Here is a 23,891-nt window from a genome sequence, read left to right on the forward strand (position 1 = left end):
TTAATTTTCTTTTGAGAAAAGCTGACATGAAAACAATTGCATTTCCTTTTTCCTTTATGAGAATGCAAAACTAACACATAACTGGATTTGAACCATGTTGAACATTCCAATTCAGGTGCAAATTGTATATCTTACATATTTTTCATATTTCCTAATTACTTATGTTTACACACTCCTTCATATATTGGAAGTTTCTTTATTCTCTTCAATTCATGGATCTTATTTTTTCTTCTTTTCAGCAGAAAAATCCAAAATATTTTACATTCAGATGTTATTTTGATAATAAAGTCAATAATCATTCCATGGTTATAAGTAAACACACCACTGTACATAGTTTTAAAATTTGAATTCATCTAACAGGTTTTTTCAGACAGCATTACTAGTAAATTTTATGTAAACACGGAAAGAATAACAACTATTTTTCCTTTTTAGTACATTTCATTTTCAATATTATTTTGTTAAATAAAACATTTATTTTTTATTTTTTTTTTGTCTTCAGTCATTTGACTGGTTTGATGCAGCTCTCCAAGATTCCCTATCTAGTGCTAGTCGTTTCATTTCAGTATACCCTCTACATCCTACATCCCTAACAATTTGTTTTACATATTCCAAACGTGGCCTGCCTACACAATTTTTTCCTTCTACCTGCCCTTCCAATATTAAAGCGACTATTCCAGGATGCCTTAGTATGTGGCCTATAAGTCTGTCTCTTCTTTTAACTATATTTTTCCAAATGTTTCTTTCTTCATCTATTTGCCGCAATACCTCTTTATTTGTCACTTTATCCACCCATCTGATTTTTAACATTCTCCTATAGCACCACATTTCAAACATTTAATCACTGTTATATTACCTACTAAATTTAAATAGTACAATTTTATAAAGAGAGGTTTACTCAACAGACTTCAAATAAAGAAGAAGTTTTAAATTCTACCCTCCTTTTTCAAGTTTTACCTCTTTAAAAGTTGAGCCAGTTTTAATGATTCTTCTCTTATTTTGTAGAAAAGTTTCTCTTCAAGTTTCATTACAAATTTTTCCATAAAATTTAAGCGAAAGTATTTTAAATTAAAATAAATTGGCTCTTAAATAGACAAATAATAATACAATTTTTTTTATCATGATTTAATATTGGGTTTTTACAGAAGAATAAAATATACACTGATATTTAAAATATTTTTAAAAGAGTCAGCTGGAATACTTACGAGAAGAAAATAATATATACATCCCTCCATTCCAGACAGCCTTCAGTCACACTCAGTGCCAGTATTATGTAGTTTCTCTGCATTCCTTTTCTACTTTTTTAAATTTACTTAATATTTTTTTTTTACTTATTCCTAAGTTGTAACTGCAGGTACAATCACTCTCTTCCAACATTTTTATTTAATAACAAATGGATTTTAATATGTGAAAATGCCAAATCTGATTATTCTTATCAAGACAGGTTTACTGGATATATTAAATATATCAGAATAAAAAAATATGTTATTCATCATCATAATATTTCTTTGTATTAAAATGTTTTAAATCTAAAATGTGGTCTATGAACAGATGCTACATTTTCCATTACAGGAAAATGACATAACTGTAACTAATATTTTCGTCAATATAATATTTTATATTCCTCTTTATTGTTAAATTATATTACAAAATATTACCACCTAGCACAAAAGATTGAGATGTATCTCAATCTCATATCTTACCTTCATTTTACATGAAAAGTACTTTCATGTGATCTCGCTTTCTCAGCCACGATTAAATAATTCCATTATTGCATAATAAAAATTTTTAAATATTTTTTTTTACAAAAGTACTTTCATGAAAAATTAAGGTAGTTATGTCTTATCTCAACATTCAGTACTAGGTGGTTATTTTAATAGAATATATATATATATCCCAAAAAAAATTCAAACTTATTAAAAAAAAAATTATTTGGGAATAATTAATAATTACAGTCATTTCAAAGAGCTTTTGTTATTATTTAAGATATGCCACATCCATCAAGATGAACTTAATACACATCTTTTTACAAAAGCAAAAGATAACTGCCAGAAAATCAGAGAAATGTTTCTAGAGCTTAAGAATTATTGATATTTTACATTAAACATCATTCATAATCCAGAAGCTGATTAACCAATTTCTGACTTAAACATGACAATTTCAATAAAATTAAATTAATAGACTTTAAAAATCATACTAGTTTTAATTATGAAAGAAAATTTTATTTTTTGTTTTCCGTTGTTCTTTTCTATATCACTTTTGGGAGTTCAAATTTATTTTTTAAAAACTGTGTAGAAATTATAAAAAACTATTCTTAAAAAGTACCCTCTGTTTTTCAGTAGTTCATTTTCAACAATCCAAAATTTCATAAATAAATGGTAAAAAAAAAAGATTAATGATTAAGTTCATTTAAGAACAGTTTTTATCTATAACTTAAGTATTTTTTTTTAAATCTCCAACAGACACTTTAATACGGCAACTATTTTATTAAAAAACTGCAACTTTAAAAGGGTTTTAAAAACGTAATCGCCAGCAAGGTTATTAGAAGACAAAGCAGAGAGAATCTGAATCGTTTCATATACCTTTAATACCTAAAAAAGTCATTAGCATGACAATTTATATTGTAGAAGAAAATAGATCATGTTTTTCCAGCAAGATGATATTCACTCTATTATGGAAATCATGATCATGCAGCTGGATTGAAGGAGGAAGGCCGTCAATCATGTAGTTACCACAAAGTGCAGGAATTATACTATAATTTCTAATATGGGAATGGACAGATGACAGTACAATTGATTCATAGAAAATATATGATTTTATCATGAAAATAAAATGCACAGACAGCATGCTTCACGAAGTGAAAGAAACCATTTTGCTAGCTGAACTAAACAATTACTGCTAATATGTGTAAAGGAATTTGTACTATGGCACTACAAAAGTCAAAAATTGATATGTTTTGCTATAAAATGACATCTCAACTGATTCTGTTAGAGTTCTGTATAAACTTATACATATCTTCAAAAAGGCATGTAAAGTCCTTTCTAAATCATCCGGGTAATAATTTTTTTTAATATTATCACGACATAATATTAAATTAGCAATTTTATTTCTAGTACTACTAGAATATAATAGTTTTTACAAAAATTAAACAAATGATTTTTATAAGTAACAATATTTACTTATACATCCTAAAATTACAATTCTTAATAATTGAAAGCAGACAGCATAATTATAGAGCAACAGAAAAATAATATTCATTATAATAAAATAATATAAAAAAGATAACTGAAAAAATGTAATAAAAGTGTATATATCAACGTGAAACACCAATGATGTTTATTAAAGCTGCATAAACTGCACTACATTCGCAAACCTTATCCTTGTTGCACATGTGAACAGCTAGCTATGTCCACAAAGAAAACTTGCTGTTCTCACAAGTGTGTAAACACCTGTACAAGGAAGAAATTAAATACAAGGAAGACATTATGTTATGACCTTTCATGAAATAAAAAATACACTTTCAAACTGGACATTTTAGTACAAGATTCATTAGCCTCATTTTCCAAAATAATGCATAGGTTTAAAATTTCTTTATTGATCTGCAAGATAAGTTTTCTTTTTTTTATTGATTTGTAAGATAAGAAGTACTAAATAAAATTTCCAATCGTATTTTTAAATCTTTAAAACTGAAATTAAAATATTTTTTTCTGCTACAGGACTTCACTCGTAGATAAATTGAAATAAATAAAAATATACAATAAGTGGGAAAAAAGCTCTGCTACATTTATTGTACATCTTAAAAAATGAACATTAATGTATAAGTGTTATAAATATCAGTTAGTATCTAATAAAAAATACAAATAATATTTACATATATAGGAAACTTCATTTACATATAGTCAATTCAACTAAAGTGTGAATGATATCCCAGAGTTAATAATTCACATTAGGGCAAATTTAAAACAAAAATACAGAAACATAAAGCAGTAGTAATACTAGCAAAATATTTCTTTCCATGCAACAAAAAAAATAAAAATAAATAATTATTAATATGCTGAGTTTAAATATTAAGGTTATAATTTCATCTACGTCGTTAAAAATAAATCAAGATTTTTTTTCATACAGCACAATGCCAGGAAATTTTACTATTTTTGTAACTATTAACCTTAGTAGAATTACCTACCAATAATATAAATTTTTTCCAAATTACTGCCTTGATACAAAAACACATATAATTAATTAATTATATATATAATATAAATAAATTAGGCAATCATATGTTAAAATCAAAATTGATATACACTGAAACAATATTATAATACGCATAACTATTATTAATATGTATAAATAATTTATATACATAATTAATGTTTGCTTTGACATCAACAAAGTTGATGTGAAAAAAGCAGACATTACAAAATTAGACACATTGTAATTTCAGAACAAAAATTATATTAATTATTTATTTTTAAAAAAATACGGTTAACATTACAACAAAAAAAATACATAAAAAATTATAACATCAATGTTTGTAAAACATACCTCAAAATTGAAAACCTTTACCATTAAGTAACAATGTCTTCATGAGCTATTCAAATAGAATGGTTGTAAATATTGTGCACCTCAATAAGTTTTATTGTTAATTTCACCTGTGTATAAACACTAGAAATACATTATACGTTATATTATTAACACGTTCAGCACCAATGACGCTTAAGTGGTGGCTTCTTATTGTTCATTCCCCAGCCTACATGTGCCGCTTGTGCGTTAACTGCAGTAATTACAGTCTACGTTGTTGTAGCAGTTGAATCTTCATTCACGTTCTTTATATTCTAGTGGCATGTCATTTGATACATAAACGTAAATTCGTGCTTGGTCACAGTTTATTTTTTTAATAATTTATTATGGCAGATGATAAAATACCAGGACCTTCACAACTGAAGAGCCAATGACTAAATGTAAAAAAAGTAATGTCCGAGTTTGAATTATAAAATTTTTTAGAAAACAATAGTAATAATGAAGATTTTGATGTGATAGTGACTCGTACTATGGCTGGGGGATGATAGTAACTATGATTGTGAAACTGGAAAAGATGATGAAGAAAACGTGACACTTATTACAGAACAAATTCCGATGAAGGTAGTTTTGAAAACTTAGTTGATGAACAAAATGACGATGAATAGACTCCTGTTGTTAATAACCAAACGCCTATAGATTTACCTTCTAATATTTTGTGGGTATCAGTACTTCCAAATATGAAAAATATCCCATTTATTTTCATTAGAATAGTTAATTTATTTTTTTATTTTTCTATGTAATCTGTTTGTAATGAGGATTTGTATTAAACATTTGTAGAATCTTGAATGTAATGAATAAATAATAAAAGTAATTGTATGCATCTATAATTTTATGTATTTTTGATTTGTTTTGTGTAATTTGATATTCTGTAATTTGTTTCTGTGTATACTAAAAATTAAAGTATTTGTTTAATTTATAGATTGGTCATAATAGCAAATAAAAATGTAAACAAGCTTTAACTACTCATAATAATAATAATAATAGGCAGAAATATGGTAATAATAAAGTATAAGTTGTATCACTGACCAAGTACTACTAAACGTCTGATGCGATGCCACATGTTTGACCACCGACACCGTACAAACACTTTTCAATCACCAGGTGCATCATATGTGTCATTTCTTAATTTTTTTTTAAACCAAGCAAATATATTTTTTTTTATAGAAATATACTTACTACACATAAATATAAATTATGATAAAAATCAGTTTGTATATTTTAATGATTTCAAAATATTTAAACCAGCACTGAAAGTGTTAAATACATTGATAATGAAAACTTATCACAAGTAAAACACTGTATACAACAAATAAAATGATGTATATTGTACAATAAATTAACTCAAATAACAAACAATGAACATTAGTTTAACAAAAACATAGTTCTCTTTACAGAAAATAAAATTAATATTACATGGTTCCATCATAATAATTCAGAATTTAATCTAAAGAGATATCAAAAAATCATTTTCCATACTCAATTGCTGGTAGAGTACAATATAGCAAGCTGATTGTCAGATAACACTTTGGTCAGATATTGTTAATTCAACTAAAAAAACTTCCTGCACATTCCTTAATTGCAAGAAATTCAACAATGGTGACTGACTACCTGTCTCTACACAATAAATCACACCTGTTATTCAGCTTTTCTGGGCTAAAGGCACAATACCAACTGAAAATAATTGTAAACTTGAAGCAGTGTATGGCCTGGCCTTAATGTTGCCAAACTATAATATTGGTGCAGTGCATTTTACTGATGATCAATAAAGTGTAATGGGCAAAAAACAGGTACTGGGATCCTTTGAGTCATATATTGTGTGCACAGAAAATCTATCATCAACCAAAAGGGTGAATACATTGAAAAATAATATACGTATATATTATTTTCAAAACATGTATTCTTACATTTATTGAAATATTTCAATTTTTTTTAAACAGATCATAAAAAATAATCAAGTTTGGAAATTTATTTTTTGACTTCCCTTCACATTTTCCGTTAAAAAAAAAAGCTTTTTCCAGGCCAAAGTGGTTGAGGTGCAAAGATCTCAAAAAAAAATTTATCGACTTTCATAAATTAATAAAGAAAAGAACAAAAATTAAAAGCATCATTTAAGTGATAAATAAAATTAGCAAAACTTAAAATTGTTAAATATAATCTGCTACAATTAAAAATAGATATTCTAGAATTATATCACCAATTTACCGACCCTTTTATCATACAACTTAATACATTCCCATGCCAAAGGCACATTAAGAATCTTCTTTTACATTTTGATTTTAAAATTTCTGATCTTCCCTAATAACTTGAATACACATAAAATTAGGGTTTATTTAAGAATTGTTTTACGTTTCCAAATGTTTCATATTCATGCTACATAACATCAATATTTTGAAGGTTAGAGTTACTCAACAAATCACAATTCATAATCTGTGATATGCATTTTGTAGTTAAGTTTCACAATGTTTATTTCTAAATTTATTATACAGTTTTTTTTTTAATAATACTTTACAATTTAAGATACATAAAATTTTATTCTCCATGCTGTTTACTTTCATAAACTTAATTTTTTTAAAGAAAGAAGATTATGTAACAAAAACACACAATTCTTCATGAAATATGACACAGTTTACTACAATTTTATATTCTTAATTCAGGAGGTGAGCCAAGGTTTAACTATGAACTATATGAATAGTACAGTAACAATGACTTGAGTAAATACTGTTACATCCAGCTAGATTGTTTATTTATCATAACACTTTACAGAAGCTTGTCAGGAACTACATTGAAATAAACAATCAGTAAAGATTGAGGCTATCACATTCACCCAGTTTGTCTACTTGGGATTGTTTACTCAGGGAATCTTAAAAAGGATAATTCACAATAAAAATCTGCTTTCTAAGAATTCTGAAAAAAATCATTACTCTTTTTCAGGCTTTAAGATTAAAGAGCACAAAAAGGAAACTTACAATTATTTTTTTTAATAAAAATTAAAATGATGACAAAGACCTTACACTTAACAATAATTTATCATTTATTGCTCATTCTGCTAAATCAAAGCCTATGAAATTAATTGGAAACAAGGTGCTTTTAAATGAATCACACATATATAACTTTGTATGTAAAAACATACTGAACTGAAAGATTTCTGGAAGACATGTACTGAAAGGGTAGGTCGGTAAGGGAAATGGAAAGGTGTGACAGGAGATGATGATGATATATATATAGCAATTATGCAAACTAAAGATTACTTTGGTATATAAAAATATTAAAAATACTAACATTTACAATTTGAATAAACAACAAAGAAATTATTTACTATGATTTAAAGTAATGGAATGCTTGAAGGTAAAATATTAATGTATAGTAAGTAATAAGTATTTATGAAACACAGTGATAATGAAAAAACAATAAATAATAATAATAATAATAAAACCTTGTTAATCAGGAATTCATCAGTACTTCTAGATTATCTCAATTTCTTTTATGAAAAAAGTTTTGTTCGAACAATGATGAGAAATATAAAGAACTACTAATAATTGTTCTCTCAAGTAGTGTAAAATTGTGAAATTGCTTTACATAATACAACTAATAGAAATCTGATTTGAAAATACTAATTTTTAATGACAGATATTAAATATAATCAAAATCTCGCCAAAATATCTAAATAGAAACTATCAACTAAAAGATGTCTTTTCACTTTCAGACTTGGCTAATATAATTTATAAATGTTAACACTCACAATCACAGATGTAATGTAATCACAATCATAGTGTAGAGATGTGTAGTTAATAAATTTTGAGCATTTATAAATTTACATCATCAAATAATACATTGTATTGCACTGGAATATGGTCAATTTTATCATAAAGACACAATCCTTTGTACAATAAGTATACAGATTATTAGATACATCTTTGTATAAATAACAATAATTTTTATTAATTCATTCTTTTGTATCATTTGGGTACAAGATAGCATTGTGAGTACAGTTTACCAACTACATACTTATTCTTTAATGTGTAGTTTGTAATTTTTTATGTAGAATTTATAATTTTAAACTCATTTAACTTTAAAAGACTTCTCAAAATTAGTACATTAACGTTTGCTACTGAAATAAATAAGTATAACAATACTAAAATCAGGTTTATTAATTATAAATTAATCATTTTGTGATACTCCACGAAATGATTAATTTCAATTACAGATATTGATAGGATAAAAGATTTAATTTTTTTACTTTTGGGTGATAATGCTGTTGAAAATTTCTTGTCAGTACAAAAAACTATCATTGTTGATTTAAGGGATAATGCAGTTTGGGTATTTCTTTTTTAAAATGAAATTTTGTGTACAGTTTTATGGACCTGTGTTTTACGTACATAACTGGTCAGATAATCTTTTTCCATAAATAGTATTACCTCATTAATAGACTGTATAAAAAGGCTGAATATAATTTTAAGAATGAGAGATGCCTCTTAATTGGTGATTTCTATTCAATTACTGTGTATGGTGCTTCATTTATTAAGAATTATTCCTGTTATCAATAGAAGTATTCGTTTGTATAGATACAACAAAAACCAATTGTAAAAATAAAATAAGGTTTTATCATGGAAATTGCAGTCAACCAACAAATTCAACTTCAGTTAATGATTAATAAAGAATTAATTATTTTTTTACACCTTTTTCTTAAATCCAAAATGTACTTTTACATACTTTAAAATGAATGCTATTTGTTTGTAAATTACCAAGTGCTTCGATTAATTAATACTAATGCTTATACTATAATAAACATAATAACACTATAATAAGCACGTATAATGCTTATTATACTGTACACATTATACATTTCACTTATTTTATACTTACTACATAATTATAATTGCTTATATGATGTTATCAATTGTATCAAAATTAATAAAGATTTATTATACAATTAAATTTAAAAAAAATTAGTCCACAACTAAATAAGCAGGCAATAAAAAAGTTTTATTATGAACTAAAAATATTAATAACAAAAATATTCTGGACAGAAAAAAAAATCAAAAAAAATCTTAATAAGTGACCTCTAAATTAGTAACTATTACAAATTGATATCAAATGGTGAATGGTAGATAAATTAATCACACTGAACATCTGTTAGTGAAGTATTACTTTTCATTAATAACAGAAGATTAAAAATCAGGATCTGAATCATCATCGTCTTCGCCACGATCACGAATTGTATGTTTCTTACTAAAAATGCTACCTTTACCGGCTTTTCTATTATCAGGTGGAGTTAACAGATCACCGTGGTAATCAATAACACCAGACTGAGCAATACGCCACTCTAACATATCTGTTGAAAAATCATCGCAATTACCAAGGTCAGTGAATCCAACGACAAAATCTTTTGTTTTACTATCTTTAACCAAAGCTATTGTTGGGATTACTCTTATTCTTAACCGTTCTGCAACAAACAAAATCTTTATTAATTACTTATATTGTGAAATAATATTTACAATAAAGATATAGAAAAAAATTACCTATCCACCCACATTTTTCAGAAGATTAAAGTATCTTTACAGAGAATGGGAGCAGCAGATTGGTCAAACATCATGCAACAAAATATTTTTTCCTCCAGAATACAACTGAACACATATCCAAACAGAAAACTATCTTCAATCCCACAATTCCTTAGACGAAGATTCCAACTGAACTATAAATTATTCAGTCAGATCTAGATTAGAGCTCATCACTTCATAATGCAATAAAATATTTACAAACAAAACTCACTTGTTTTGGGTCTATCTGAGGAGTAACAATTTAAAAGCAAAGAGAAAACTAAATGCTTCTCCCATAACTCATAAAATCATTTCAAAATATGTAATTGAAAAACTAAGGGCCCCTGGACGAAGAGACTAATCCCCAGGATTGGGCCGTGGATTTGGAGAGGGCATGGGGAAGTGGGATACTATCTAACCCAGTTCCTCTCTGGCCACAGGGACTTCATGGCTTATCTACATTGGTTCGGAAATAGAGCCTCCCCCCCCCCCCCCATGAAGTGTGCATACTGTATGCAAGTGGACACACCAGGGTACATGCATTTTAACTGTGCTCGGTGGGATCATGTCAGGGTACAGATGGGATTAGCATGGTTCACCCCAGATAACATCATGGGGTACATGCTTCTAGGCAGGAGGGGATATTACGCTATTGGAGGAAATGGTCGGCAGAATTCTGGGCATGAAGGATGAGGAGGGTAGACTTGGGGAGACAACTATATGAGGCTTGGAACAGGACTTATTGATGAGGAATGCTTGTTGTAAGGAAGTAACAGCCATGCGATGCTTGATGACACTGCGATCAAAGGGATTTTTATTTTTTTTCCTTTTTTTTTATTGTTTTGTTTTATAGAAGTAGGGTGAGGTACAACCATACATGTGTGCACAACAGAATGTTACAATTTTAAAAAAAAGGGTCGAAGCGTGGCGACCTGCAAGGTCAGAGAGGTAATCTTTTTGCCTAGGGTGTTTGGCTCCACCCTCATTCAAGATTGGGGGAGTTGGGACTCCCCAATGATGACATAAAGAACCCTCAAGGTGTGGGTCACAAAGTGAAGGATGTGCGAAACGCACATCTGGATGGAATGGTAGCTCCTTAGCGAAAGGGCATATCGGCTATGAAGAGAAAGTTGGTGTTTCCTAGTGAAGTTGGGGAAAGCCCCAGAGGGAGTTAGCTATGGTGGGCAAAGACTGCTGCCATGACACTCAAAGGTGACTGTATTTTGCTAAACAGCGAGGACCGGTAGTCTTGGGGTGTTTAAAGAAAGGAAAAAAGAGAAAAGGTGGGAAAGATAAACATTTAGTAAAAGAAAAAATATATATAATCTATTTTTGTTATTTGTTTAAATATATCTCTATTATTTGTGTAACCAGAAAAAGTAGAGCTGTAAATAAATAAATAGATGTTTGACCTATAAGTCTGAAAAGGCTTAATATAAATCATAAGTTAAAAAATAAAATAACAATAGACATTAATTCACTTCACAAAAAGTAAGTTTCTACATATAAAAAACAGATTATAATAGAATGTCATTAACTGGAACTAAGTGGCACCAAATAAAGTATCAATAATTGGAATTATTGATTAGTGTAATTTTCTAACCTACCAAGAAACTACATACCAACTTAAAGCTGTATTGTTATAGAGCTTTAAGTTGACTACAGTTAATAAATGAGTGACTGCAGAATGTGGTATTCAGTGGAATGAAAATAACTATTAATAATATATGGTAATAACTAAGAAATTTAAATTGTTAAAACAAAATTTGATGCTTTCTAAATATGAGCCCACATTGTCTGCCGTATTATCACGTACAAACATGGATAATTTTCTATGTCAATGTAACACATAACAAAAAGAATTTGTTACGTACAATAAAAAAATGTCTAATTTCCTTTAAGTGTTATGAAAAATCTTTGTTACACTTAATAAAAAAATCCCTGATTTTTTTTCATGTATTTATTAAGATAAATGACATAACTGGCTTTATCCAAAAGAATTTCAGCCTGAATGTGGCCTTTAGGATACGGAAACAAAATTCATTTTAGTCTTAAATCCAACTTCAGGGTAAAATGAATACAATAACTAAATAAACAGGTATTTTAAGTCTTTTACTGTTCATTTATTTTCAGCTCAAGCCCATACAGAATTGTTTATGCTAAAGACAAAACTTTTTTGTACATTAGCTATATATATATATATATACCAATTTATATAGTGTTTCTAAATTAGTTATACACAAGTAACCTTTAATAATGAAAAAAAGTAAATAACTTACAGAATTGTTTGATATAAAAAGTTCAGGGAATATGAATTTCGCGCACGAACCATTATTGGTACGACCTGCTGCCACTATATGTGGCTAACAGTACTCTTTGTTAATCAGTGTTCCAACAGCTATGATGGTGAGAGGCTGCATTGTTGGCTTTTGTGCGGTTTTGTGCGGTAAAACGTTATGTTTTACTGCTTTGGCGAAGTTCTAAATGGCAGATTTTAAAGAGCAAAGAACCTGCATCAAAATTTGCTTCATGCTTATAAAACTGGTGCAGAAACCCATCGCATGCTTGTGGAAGCATTTGGTGACAATGCTATGAATAAAAGTAAAACTTTTTTGTGGTACAAACAATTCAAAGATGGACGAACGACAGTCGATGACGATGACCGTTCAGGAAGACCATCAACAAGCGAACACCGGAAAACATCGTGAAACTGTGTGACGCTATTGTTGCAGATCGTAGACAAACAAACATTTGTGCAACCTTACAAATGGCATATGGGTCCGTGCAACGCATCTCGTCGGACAATTTGAACATTGGACGCATTTCTGCAAAATTCGTAGAGAGACTGTTGAACAGCGACCAGAAACAAAATCGCGTAGCTGTCTGTAGTGAATTGAAAAATTCAGCAAGAGATGACCTTAATTTCATCTCCAACATCATAACCGGTGATGAGACATGGGTGTACAGGTATGACCCTGAAACTAAGCATCAGTCATCGCAGTGGAAGTCGCCAAGTTCACCACAGCCAAAAAAAGCACGCCAAGTTCGCAGCAACGTGAAGTCCTTGATATTGTTTTTTCGATATCAAAGGCATTATCCATAAGGAATTTGTTCCTCTTGGTCAAACTGTCAATGGGATGTACTATTGTGAAGTTTTGAAGCAGTTACGTGAAAGCATTATGTGCAAACGTTCAGATCTGTGGAGTAACAACAGCTGGGTTCTGCACCATGACAATGCGCCCGCGCACACATCGCTAGCCGTTCAGAATTTCTTGGCTTCCAAAAAGACAGTAGTGACTCCCCACCCACCCTATTCACCTGATCTTGCCCCATGCGACTTTTTTCTCTTTCCAAAAATAAAATTTCAATTGAAAAGCCATTGTTTTAATGCAATTGCGGAGATTCATTAAGAAACACAGAACGTGCTTTGAACACTTACACCTGCAGACTTCCAGGGATGCATGGAATCATGGGAAAAACGCTGAGATCACTGTATCAATGCCCAAGTGGATTATTTCGAAGGAGACAGTGGAAATTATAAGTTATGGTAAGCTATTTTATTTTTATGGTAAATTCCCCGAACTTTTGGGTAGCACCTCATATCTTCAAGTTTCATTCCTGCCTAACACTATTAGTTCCCGACACTCTCAGTAAGTGGCACATGCGAATGAGTAATTCCATCAGTCATCAACCAGTTTAATTCCATAAGTCATATACCAGTAGAGAGCGTGTTAAGTGTTTTTTACGGTTTAATGAATCTAAATCACCTACTATCATTCAGAGACAATTCATGACTAAATATCGCAAGCAAACACCTCAAAGATAGTCTGTTATTACATGTACAATCATTTCATTGAAACAGGTTGTGTATCACACAGGATGCCATGTCAGGGTAAACCTTCAGTTTCTAGGGATCTTCACAGTGTGGAGAGTATTTTTATTGTGTAATCAACATAAAACCCAACACATTAAAACTAATACAAGCTTTAAGTGAAAGTGATAAAGAAAAACAAACTGAGTTATGTATAAACATGTTAAACAAAATTGAGACTGAAGATAGTTATCTTAATAAAATTGTGTTTAGTGATGAAGCAACATTCCTTACCAGCAGTAAAGTGAAGCAATGAAATGTTCGGATATGGGGTGAGCAGAATACATGTCACACAATCAAACTTGTACGGGACTCACATATGGCAAATGTTTTTTGTGCTCTACACTGTCACAAAATTTACAATCCTTTTTTTTTGCTTAGTAAGTGGCATATTGTACCTGGACATGCTTAAACATTATCTAATGCTATAATTACAATAGGATTTGGCTCAGAATTCATTTTTCAGCTTTCTACATTTCATACAGTTTTCTACATGTAGAAATGAGATTCCTAAAGATGAAAAAGAAAATAGAGAAGAGATAGAAAGGATTTTATCATCCATCAGAATTTGGATATTTATCCACTTAAGGAGACTTAATATTTAAGAGTAAGGTATACTCACTTCATCAGAGTAAAGGACAACAATTGGCTCTAGATATCAAGGATAAACAAGAATGACATGGAAGCCAGAGCTTACACCCTGTGAGAAAGATTGATGGATGTAGCTGAATGGAGATGTACAGTTCTAAATTAGGAGGATGGGGGTACCTGTGTCTTAACCTATGAGTAGATGAGGATTTTAGTAACTTAATTAGCATTGTCTATGATGTAGTCATGAAGATGCTGCAATTTATCAAAAAAACTCTGTTCTAAATTTTCTAAAACAAGAGAAAAGTAATTAAATAAGAGGCAAACAATAATCGTAAAACACAAATATCCTCAATATCTTATTAAAAAAAAAACCATGTTTGATAACAATTTTGTAAGTATAATTAAAAAAGCAAGGTTTAATATAGAATAGAAAATCAGCCCCTCTTCTGATTTCTATAGAAGAGTGATATCTCTGAAGAGCATCTCTACCTTCCATCAAGAAGGTATTTTATCCTAATTAGGTTTGGCATTTGTCGTATGCTAAAGAAATTTACCTTTCACCATTAGTACTATCTTAATTGTAACACCTGCAGTCACTTGGATAAATACATAAATAAATAACACAAAATGTAATACCTGTTAAAAATGGACACCTTTCAACATTAAGTTTAATGAAGCGTGCTTCAATGTGTTTTTTAGCAAGAATTTTTAAATGATGATCAACAATTTTACACCTTGGTGTATTATCTTTATAAAAATGAACAACCATGTCTGGTGATTTTTTGGTCACTTCAAAAAACTCTTTCTCTTCAGCTAACTCATCATATTCACCATGACCCTATGAATAATATAAAATTTTATTTCAGTATAATTACAAAAAAAAATCATGTGTAATTGCATCATCTACTTACTATAAATAATAATTAAATCCGCCTATTAAATTAACACATTAAATAATGAAATTGTATTAATAAAGCTTAAAAGAAGAAAATATTATGTACAATACATACAAATCCAAAAAATATACTGAATTATTATAAATTACAAAGTAAATTTATAGTTTCTTAAAATTTGTAGAAATTTGTCATTTGTAATTCTATTCAGTCAGTTACAATAGAGCGTTCATACGCGTTCATAGTGAGGTTATACCTGGGCAGTTGTGGCTCACCTTTAGTAATAGTTAGAATATTTAAACTGTGTTCAATATTACATGTATGTTTGTCATTTATCCATAATAATAATATAACCCTAAGATATTCTATTGATTGTTTTTTACTCCAATTTGTTTTTCATCCCGACTTTAATATGTTGTGTTCTACTAGTCCAAAAATATTGTGCAGGTTGAAAAGTATTATATGCCGCAACTATAGCAGTAATTTTCATCCACAGTGCATTAATCTTACTCATTTTGTTAAGCAAAAAAATAAAATTTGGAGGTGTGCAATCTGTAAAAATGAAAAAAGAAAGCAGTTGAAGGCAGTTCGATCATAATGAAAGGGGGTATTATACCATTTTAATTCAATAAATGAACAGTGCATCACTATTTTTGATTTTGATGATATTTGATATAAGATAACTACCCATCTTGTAGTGGCCAAAAAATATTCTTTTATTTTTAAAAAAATTTTTACTTTAGTAATAGACTATTTTCTAACACGCAAACAGGTAAAAACAGCCATTTTCATCACTTTTTCCATGAACTGTAGCATTCTTATTTTACATCGTACAGAGAGTCAAAAAAATCTTTTTGGAAAGAGTAAAGATGGAACCTCCATCTTAGTACACTCAAAATTCATTTTGTTACATAACCAAATTTTTTTTATGTTTACTGAAGTTGTGTTTTCAAATTTTGGGCCCAAAATAAATAATGAAGGGCTTAGAGTAATAAGCCTGTTTTTACCTTTTAACTTTTAGGTACTAGTAGTACTTATAAAAAAAATTGAACTGTTACCGGGTGTCCTTCATTAAAAAAAAATAGCTGCCAAATTATAAGATTTTGAAAATGTCTCATTTTTGGGGCCCAAAAACCACATGTGGGGCAGGTGGCAAAAATCTGAAATGTTTACAGTAAGTACATTTTATGTATTTTTGAACCATATAAAATTTATTTTGTTACTCAAACATCGTTACTTCTAACACTAAACAACAAATCCAAAAATATTGATGTTATGAATTTTTCAGATTGTAAAATTTACAACAAAACTCACTAGAACGAATAGACTAACAATTAATAAATTGTCAATAACAAAATGATAAATAATAATTACAAAATGATGAACAATTCAAATACATTAATAAGTTGTTCAATTCACTTTTACCTTTTTTACTCCTGCTAATGGAAGATATGAATAAATCTTGTACTTTTTGGTAACAAATGTAACTAACATAACTTAGTACTACTACCATTTTCTTATTGAGTAGAACTATAAGTCCTCATTCATCTTTGATGCATCGTTGTGTCCTCTTCCAGTAGTTCATAGAAAAACCTCTGAAGACATGAGAATCTTTAAAATATTTTCCAGTTGAACCCATGTTTGATTATCCCTCAATAATTTCTTGAATGAAGTACCAGGACCCTATGGATGGAAATACTGTATTTGATATTCCTCTTCATTTTCATGTATTTTGACTTCAATGACTTCGTCAAACCACCACTTGGCCATCGTATATGCTGCAGACATAATTTTTAGATTTTGGTTTTGGTAAACCTATAAAGCAATCAGAAACACTAATGTCCTTGTATACTGATACTAACGTAAATGTTTCTGATTCATAGGTCGTCCAGACTTTCAGAATACATTTCTGACTTGTTGGAACATAACTGTGAAAGGTTCTTTTTTCTGGGACTGAGGTGATTACCTGATGACAAGAACTGAGCCCTCAGCCCTTCATTATTTATTTTCGACCCAAAATTTGAAAAAAACAACAATTTGTAAACATAACTTTAGTATGTATTTGTATTCTTCAGACTCTTGAACATTTATTAGAGCAGAAAATAAATGTTATATTTTTAATATTGTCTTTGCAATAATTGTACGTTTCAGGTATAACAGTTTGAACGTTACAGCTCAGGGAAAAGTGAAGAAAATGGCTGTTTTTACTTATTGGCGAGTTAGAAAATAGTCTATAACGGAAGAAAAAATTTTTTTTTAAATATAAAAAAATATTTTTTGGCCACTAAAGGTGGGTGGTATTTATCATATACCAAATATCAAAAATAATGATGCAATAAAATTTTTGAAAATTTAAATGGAATTCCCCAACGATATTGTGAAATTACTGAATGAAATCCGCAGAGAAAAATCAGAAAATGGAGAGAAATCTCGGGTATTCGATCGAAGCATGCCATAAGGAAATCAGGATGCTATCAAAAAAACTAGAAGCTCAAGAAGAAAAAATAAATCACATCCTAACTAAGGTTGAAATCTGTCAGGTAAGTTAAAAACAGAAAAGAATAATAATTTAATTTTTCTAAACAGATTAGTGAACTTGAACAAAATTTTCATGCAAATAATTTAGAAATACATGGTATACCCGAACAGAAAAATAAAAATTTGGATTTAGTAATTCAAAATGTTGCTAAAGCTCTTGACTACCTGATAACTGAAAGCGACATAGATGTGTGCCACAGGCTGACTAACAGAACCCAAAAAAGACCAGCTATGAATATAATTTGCTTTACCAGAAGATCTGTAAGAGATGGCATCTTAAATTGAAGGCGTGTCAAGAGGGGCTTCTCAATGAATAACAAGGGGTTGCCAAATGATAATCCAGTGTATATAAATGAAAATCTTTCAGCTGATCATAGGAAAGTGTTTTCAGTGGCATGAGAACTGAAAAATGAAAAGGGGTACATAGTCGAAAAAGTTTTTTATGTAGAAGTGATGGTGCTCCTGTAATTGTGCTTATTTCGGTTAATGATGTCAATAAATTTAAATACTGCTTTGTTAAAATTGTTATTATTTACTTTTTTGTTTAAATAGTGTGTAACAGTGTTGAGTGTTTGTTCTTAAATAGTGTTTTGTTAAGTTTTCCACTATTCTTTTCTTTTTTTTATGGAAGATAAATTTTTATTTCTAATTCATCAAAATATAAGAAGCATGCATAAAAATTTTGATTTATTCTTAAATTAAATTATTATTATATACTATTATTTTAGGAAATAATTTTAAATAACTGAGATATGGATTTATGATGAACTAAATAACTATAAAATTGATGGAAATAATCTTCATGCCAAATTTAATGAAACTTATAGAGCTGTAAGTATAATAGTGTACGAGGAAAATGACATTCCAATCAAGGTCGATGAGGCCAGTATCTTATCATCTGACAGAATTTATTTATCTTTGTCTGTTGATAATCATGTTTGGAATATTTTTGCTTTTTATAGATATCACTGGTCGTGAGTTACATAATTTCTTAAATATCCACAATAGTAAGTAAGCCTGATGATGCTTGTAAGAGATATAAATTTGAATCTTTTAGAGGATAACGATATTATTAATCAATATAAATTTTTGCTTCAAATGGTATGGAGTCTCTCTGGTCAACACCCCTACGAGGTTGGATACAAACATTTGTATAGAACATTTTTTGAAACAATTCAAAGAAATGTCTAAATTTTTTTAAATTTAAATAATGATGGTGTTAAAAGCTGGTTGCATAATACGACAAGTGCCTTAGTATTGGTGACAATTATATAGAAAAGTAGATTAAAGTACAAACTTTCATTTAAAAATAAAATTGTTAAGAATAGTGTACTTGTGCTTTTTTAATTTCAAAATGGTACTTACTTAAAAACACGCCTCATATATATATTAAATGAAATTTAAACCACCAAAAAAACCGCGAAAATTGATTCTAGGAATTAATATGGTAAATTTAACTTATCTATTTACTGTGTTTTGGTGGTTTAAATTTCATTTAATATTAAATTTTATTAGCACACACAGTGGTCAATATTTTAATTAATTGAATTTTCAAAAAAAAATACAATAAAAAATAAAAATATATATGAGGTCTGTTCAGAAAATAGCCAAAAATGTTTAATTACGCGCTATGAGAAATATATTATATTATATTATATGTATTACACTATTAGCTATGACATATTTAGTGACGTGTGGTTTGCAGAATTGTGTTCTGCATAATCTCCTCTGTAACCACATGTTCTTGGACTGTTGATATAGTGTTTAATTTTCGTGTTATTATTATTTGAGTGTAACGTGTTTAAGTGTTAGGAGTGATTTTTTGATGATTGAACTTTGGTCTAAATGTTGTAGCCATAAACCCAGCTTTTGTTCCCCATAATGATCCTCTGCATAAATTTTCATCATCATTGGCTTTTTCAAGAAGTTTCAGACAATCGTCCACTCTATGTTCTTTCTGCTGTTCGGTCATCAAACAAGAACCAAACTATGCTGCAACCCTATGCATGTTCAATTTTTCAATCAAAATGCCGTGGCATCATCCAATTGAGAGGCTCTGACAGTAAATTGGGAATTTGCATCCACCAGATTGTTGATTTTCTGAATGTGGATGTCATCAGTTAAAGGCCTTCCTGGTAGAGGGTCAGGTCATATTCAATTGACTGACAACCACTTTTAAATTATGAAAACCATTCGTAACATTGTGTACGACTCAGAGAATAATCTCCATAAGCTTGTTGCAACAGTTGAAACATTTCCCCAGTTTCACACAAAATTTTATGTTTATCGTTGCTCTAGAAATCACATATTACAAAAATCACTACTAACACTTAAACACATTGCACTCAAATAACAATAATATGAAAACTAAACGAGAACATCCAAGAACATGTGGTTATGCAGAACACAATGCTGCCAATTACATGTCACTAAATATCTCGACTGGAAAATAACCAAACATTTTTAGCGTGTGTGTTGGTGCGCGCATTTAATATTTATATAATTCAGTAACATTTTGACCACTGTGCTAACATTTAAATATTAATTTTAACATTATTAATTAATTTTGATATTTAAACCACCAGAAATATAAACCACCAAAACACAGTAATTAGAAAAGTTAAACTTAACTTATTAATTTCCAATAATTGATTTTTGCATAATCTACAGTTGGTATTAAATTCTATATTTATTATATTAAAACTTATTCTTTTTAATGATGTCATTTTTTTGGAAATTATACTTTCTATTGTCAAATTTTGAATGATATTATAGATGTACAAATACGTGTGCTGTCCGTTACTTTAATAATTTAATTTTTAAAATGTAGTATTTTCCTTTTTTTTATTCATTATTGCCAACTGTTAGATTGCATTTTTATTATATTGTTAAAATTAAACCTCATCCTCAAATTTTATCTGATGATTTATCATTTTATATATGTTTATATTTATAAATGTAATATTTCTTAAGTATAATCATTATAGGAAATTAATAAGGTAAGTTTAATTTACCTAACTGTTTTGGTGGTTTATATTTCAAATATATATAGGCAATCCAATTCTACCAAATAACTTAATTAAGAATCCACCTGTCTGCTTACTTTAGCGATCCATTCCTGTCTTTGTTGAGCTTGTTTTTTTAGTTGCTTTAAGCGCTCTTCCCTTAATTTTTCAATGCCTTCACTATCTAATTCATCTAATCTTTGAATTTCAGAATCTAGTTGCTGTTCAACAGCTTCAGCAACTTTAAGAACTTGATTCTGAAACATACCTTCTACGGACATTTTGTCTATTCTGAAAAAAGTCACAGTAAATAATAGAAAACAGTAAAAAGTTGATAAAGAAAAAGAGGATTAAAACATTTTTTATAATCAAAAGAGATACCTCTGTACAATAGCAAAAGCCATAAAAAAATAATAAAGAGAATTTTGTCATACATACAAATTCATGACATTCTTACAGTGCTGTACTACATTTCAATGTTCTGGATTTGAACATTTCAAAATCAATCAACGGCAGTGGTCATATGCAAATCATTAAAATAACAAAGTGCTTATAAAAAAACAGCAGCTGTAGAGACAGTACTTGGAATTATTTTTCATGGAATTCTCTTGATAAAAGATGTAACAAGTAATACCATAGAAATTAAACTTACAATTAAAAATTTCTGGCTGCTAGAAATCACTGAAAAGTATGAAAATGACAAAATAACAATAATCGCATTTACTTTAAGTACTAAAAATGGTATTCTAAAATTATTTGTTAATCGATAAGTATCTCCAAACAAAGAAAGTAAAATTATAGTAAACAAATCATTAATTATAATAACGAATTTGGGCACACAATAAAAACTCCATACAAAATAAAATATTTTAAAACTTAATTGTACTTTAATTTCTGCACAAAATATGATATTTTTTCTCACTTTGAATGGATTAAGCCAATATTCCATTAAATGTAACAGTGCATGTCTTCAAATTCTACAGTACTGCTACCCACACGTGCGAAATAATCTAAGATTAAAAAGTATTATATAATTTTGCTTTTTTTCGATATAATATTGTATTTTACATTTTGAAAATACTTTTACAATGTTATCATCCACACATAAACAGATAAACCAAAAACAACGCTAAATTGAGTCATCATACGGTACACATAACCTACAGTATAATGTATGTTAAAAATGAATTCTAATTCGTCGTTACTAAATGACATTAAAAATAAATATAGTAAACTTACAAAGATAAAAATAAACGTTAAATTTAAAAAAGCTTACAGTAACTATTGAAAAACAGATTAGAACAAAAATTTACAATTGAGACAAATGATTAACACAGCTTCTACCTACAACTTGAATTTCTCGATCCTACACAGCGAGTACTTCGGTAGTCGACACTAACCGATGTGATCCGACTATCAAGCTGCCAAAAATGATTTATTTCTTCAAAAATCCTTATTTATATAACAATTGTGAGACTATAACTGAAATAATGGGGGTTTGATTAAAATTATTATGCAAATAAATATAATAATTATTCTATTATATTAATATATAATAAAATATTATTTTATTATATAAGAAAAACAACGGAGAGGAGGGACATTAACTTTTAACTGTGTGTAGGAAACCCAACGATTAAATAATGAAGTATACATTAATGAATACCTATGAAACGTTCTGTCAGATATTCATTAAGTGTAAGTGTACTGTATACCTGTACTTCACAAAATTTTATTAAAATCTGATACATTTATCCTCACATTAGGGCATAAATAATATTTAATTAGAAAGAAATATTCCAATGTAACTGCAGTTATACTCAGACCAAAATTTCTGGAGTGACCACCCATTGTTTTGTATGCACTCTCATATGGCAATTAAGACAAAAATAGACAGAAGTATTTTGGGAAAATTACAACTTTAATGTTGCAGCAGTAGATCTTTTACCTAAGAGCTAATTATCTTTGTATTTATAAATTAATTTCTATAGCTCATTTACCATATATAATGATTAATTGTTTGACTAACTTCTGCTCAAGGTTTCTAAGGTTCAAGTCCTTGTAAAGGAAGTTGCTAGCATTCAAATATGGATTTGAATACTAGACTGTGGATACTAGCGTTGTTTGGTGGTTGGGTTTCAATAAACCACAAATCTCAGGCGTTGTCGACCTGAGTCTGTTCCAAACAACATGTTTTCTAGTATATTTACACTTATACTACATCAGGCTTGGAAATCTGGTAGTGGTAACTATACATAATAGCCTACATAAACACAGCCAGTAGCTGGAAGAAAAAAAATAACTCGGATAAAAATAAATCTTACATATTTGAAATATTTATAAAAATTTAACCAGCTATCTTTAATACACAATTGTAAAACAGAAGAAAATTCTTCAAATTTGTAGTATTCATCAGATAAACAAATCTTTGAAAATTATTCTGTTTCTACTCAAAGGTTTATTCTACAGTATATTGAGCCTATACTTGTTTTTGTATCTTTAGGTCAGGTGCTTCTAGTATGCCAATTCTATTGTTTAGAGTAGTCACCAGCTGTTACTTTTATATACTATGCATAACTATGATTTTTGTAAAATCTGATGTAATTAATATTAAGGATGAAAACTGAAACACACTAGTTGATAAACAAACAGATGGAAAATCTATATCTCTGATTACTAAATGTTAGGTACAAGATGATAAAGCATAGCTTGAAAGTGTGAATGAATTATATGAAGCGAGGATTGATTAAAAAGGACATATGGCATTGCAAAACAAGGCAGACTGAATAGAAGATTAGATTAGGCTTCAAGAGATGAAGTATCATAAATTGTAATAAAAGCAGTAGGTGTGGAAGATCTGCATTGACTCTTTAAACTATTT

General features: G+C 29.0%; 1 protein-coding gene and 1 long non-coding RNA gene across 6 annotated transcripts in view; one reads left to right on the forward strand and one right to left on the reverse strand.

Moving 5' to 3' along the window:
- LOC142328435 (uncharacterized) overlaps positions 1–5,631 on the forward strand; it is a 25,805-nt gene extending 20,174 nt beyond the window's left edge. The window contains exon 3 of the long non-coding RNA XR_012757272.1: positions 5,495–5,631. This is a non-coding gene — a long non-coding RNA (uncharacterized LOC142328435). The remainder of the gene's footprint in view (positions 1–5,494) is intronic.
- Positions 3,760–22,483, reverse strand: LOC142328434 (thioredoxin domain-containing protein 9). Of its 5 annotated transcripts, none has more exons than XM_075372188.1 (4): positions 22,359–22,483; positions 21,109–21,301; positions 15,211–15,412; positions 3,760–10,018 (listed from the first exon to the last, which is right to left on the reverse strand). In XM_075372188.1, exons 2-4 carry the CDS (start codon positions 21,289–21,291, stop codon positions 9,744–9,746), a joined length of 660 nt encoding a protein of 219 aa, XP_075228303.1. In that variant the 5' UTR covers positions 21,292–21,301; positions 22,359–22,483; the 3' UTR covers positions 3,760–9,743. The 5 variants fall into 5 exon arrangements, with proteins under 5 accessions (XP_075228303.1, XP_075228302.1, XP_075228299.1 ...); XM_075372187.1 differs by having other exon boundaries at positions 22,324–22,426; XM_075372184.1 differs by having other exon boundaries at positions 22,287–22,426.
- Positions 22,484–23,891: the final 1,408 nt, after the last annotated feature.

Source organism: Lycorma delicatula, chromosome 7 (genome assembly GCF_047948215.1).
Source record: "Lycorma delicatula isolate Av1 chromosome 7, ASM4794821v1, whole genome shotgun sequence".
In the NCBI taxonomy this organism is placed as follows: Eukaryota; Metazoa; Arthropoda; class Insecta; order Hemiptera; family Fulgoridae; genus Lycorma; species Lycorma delicatula.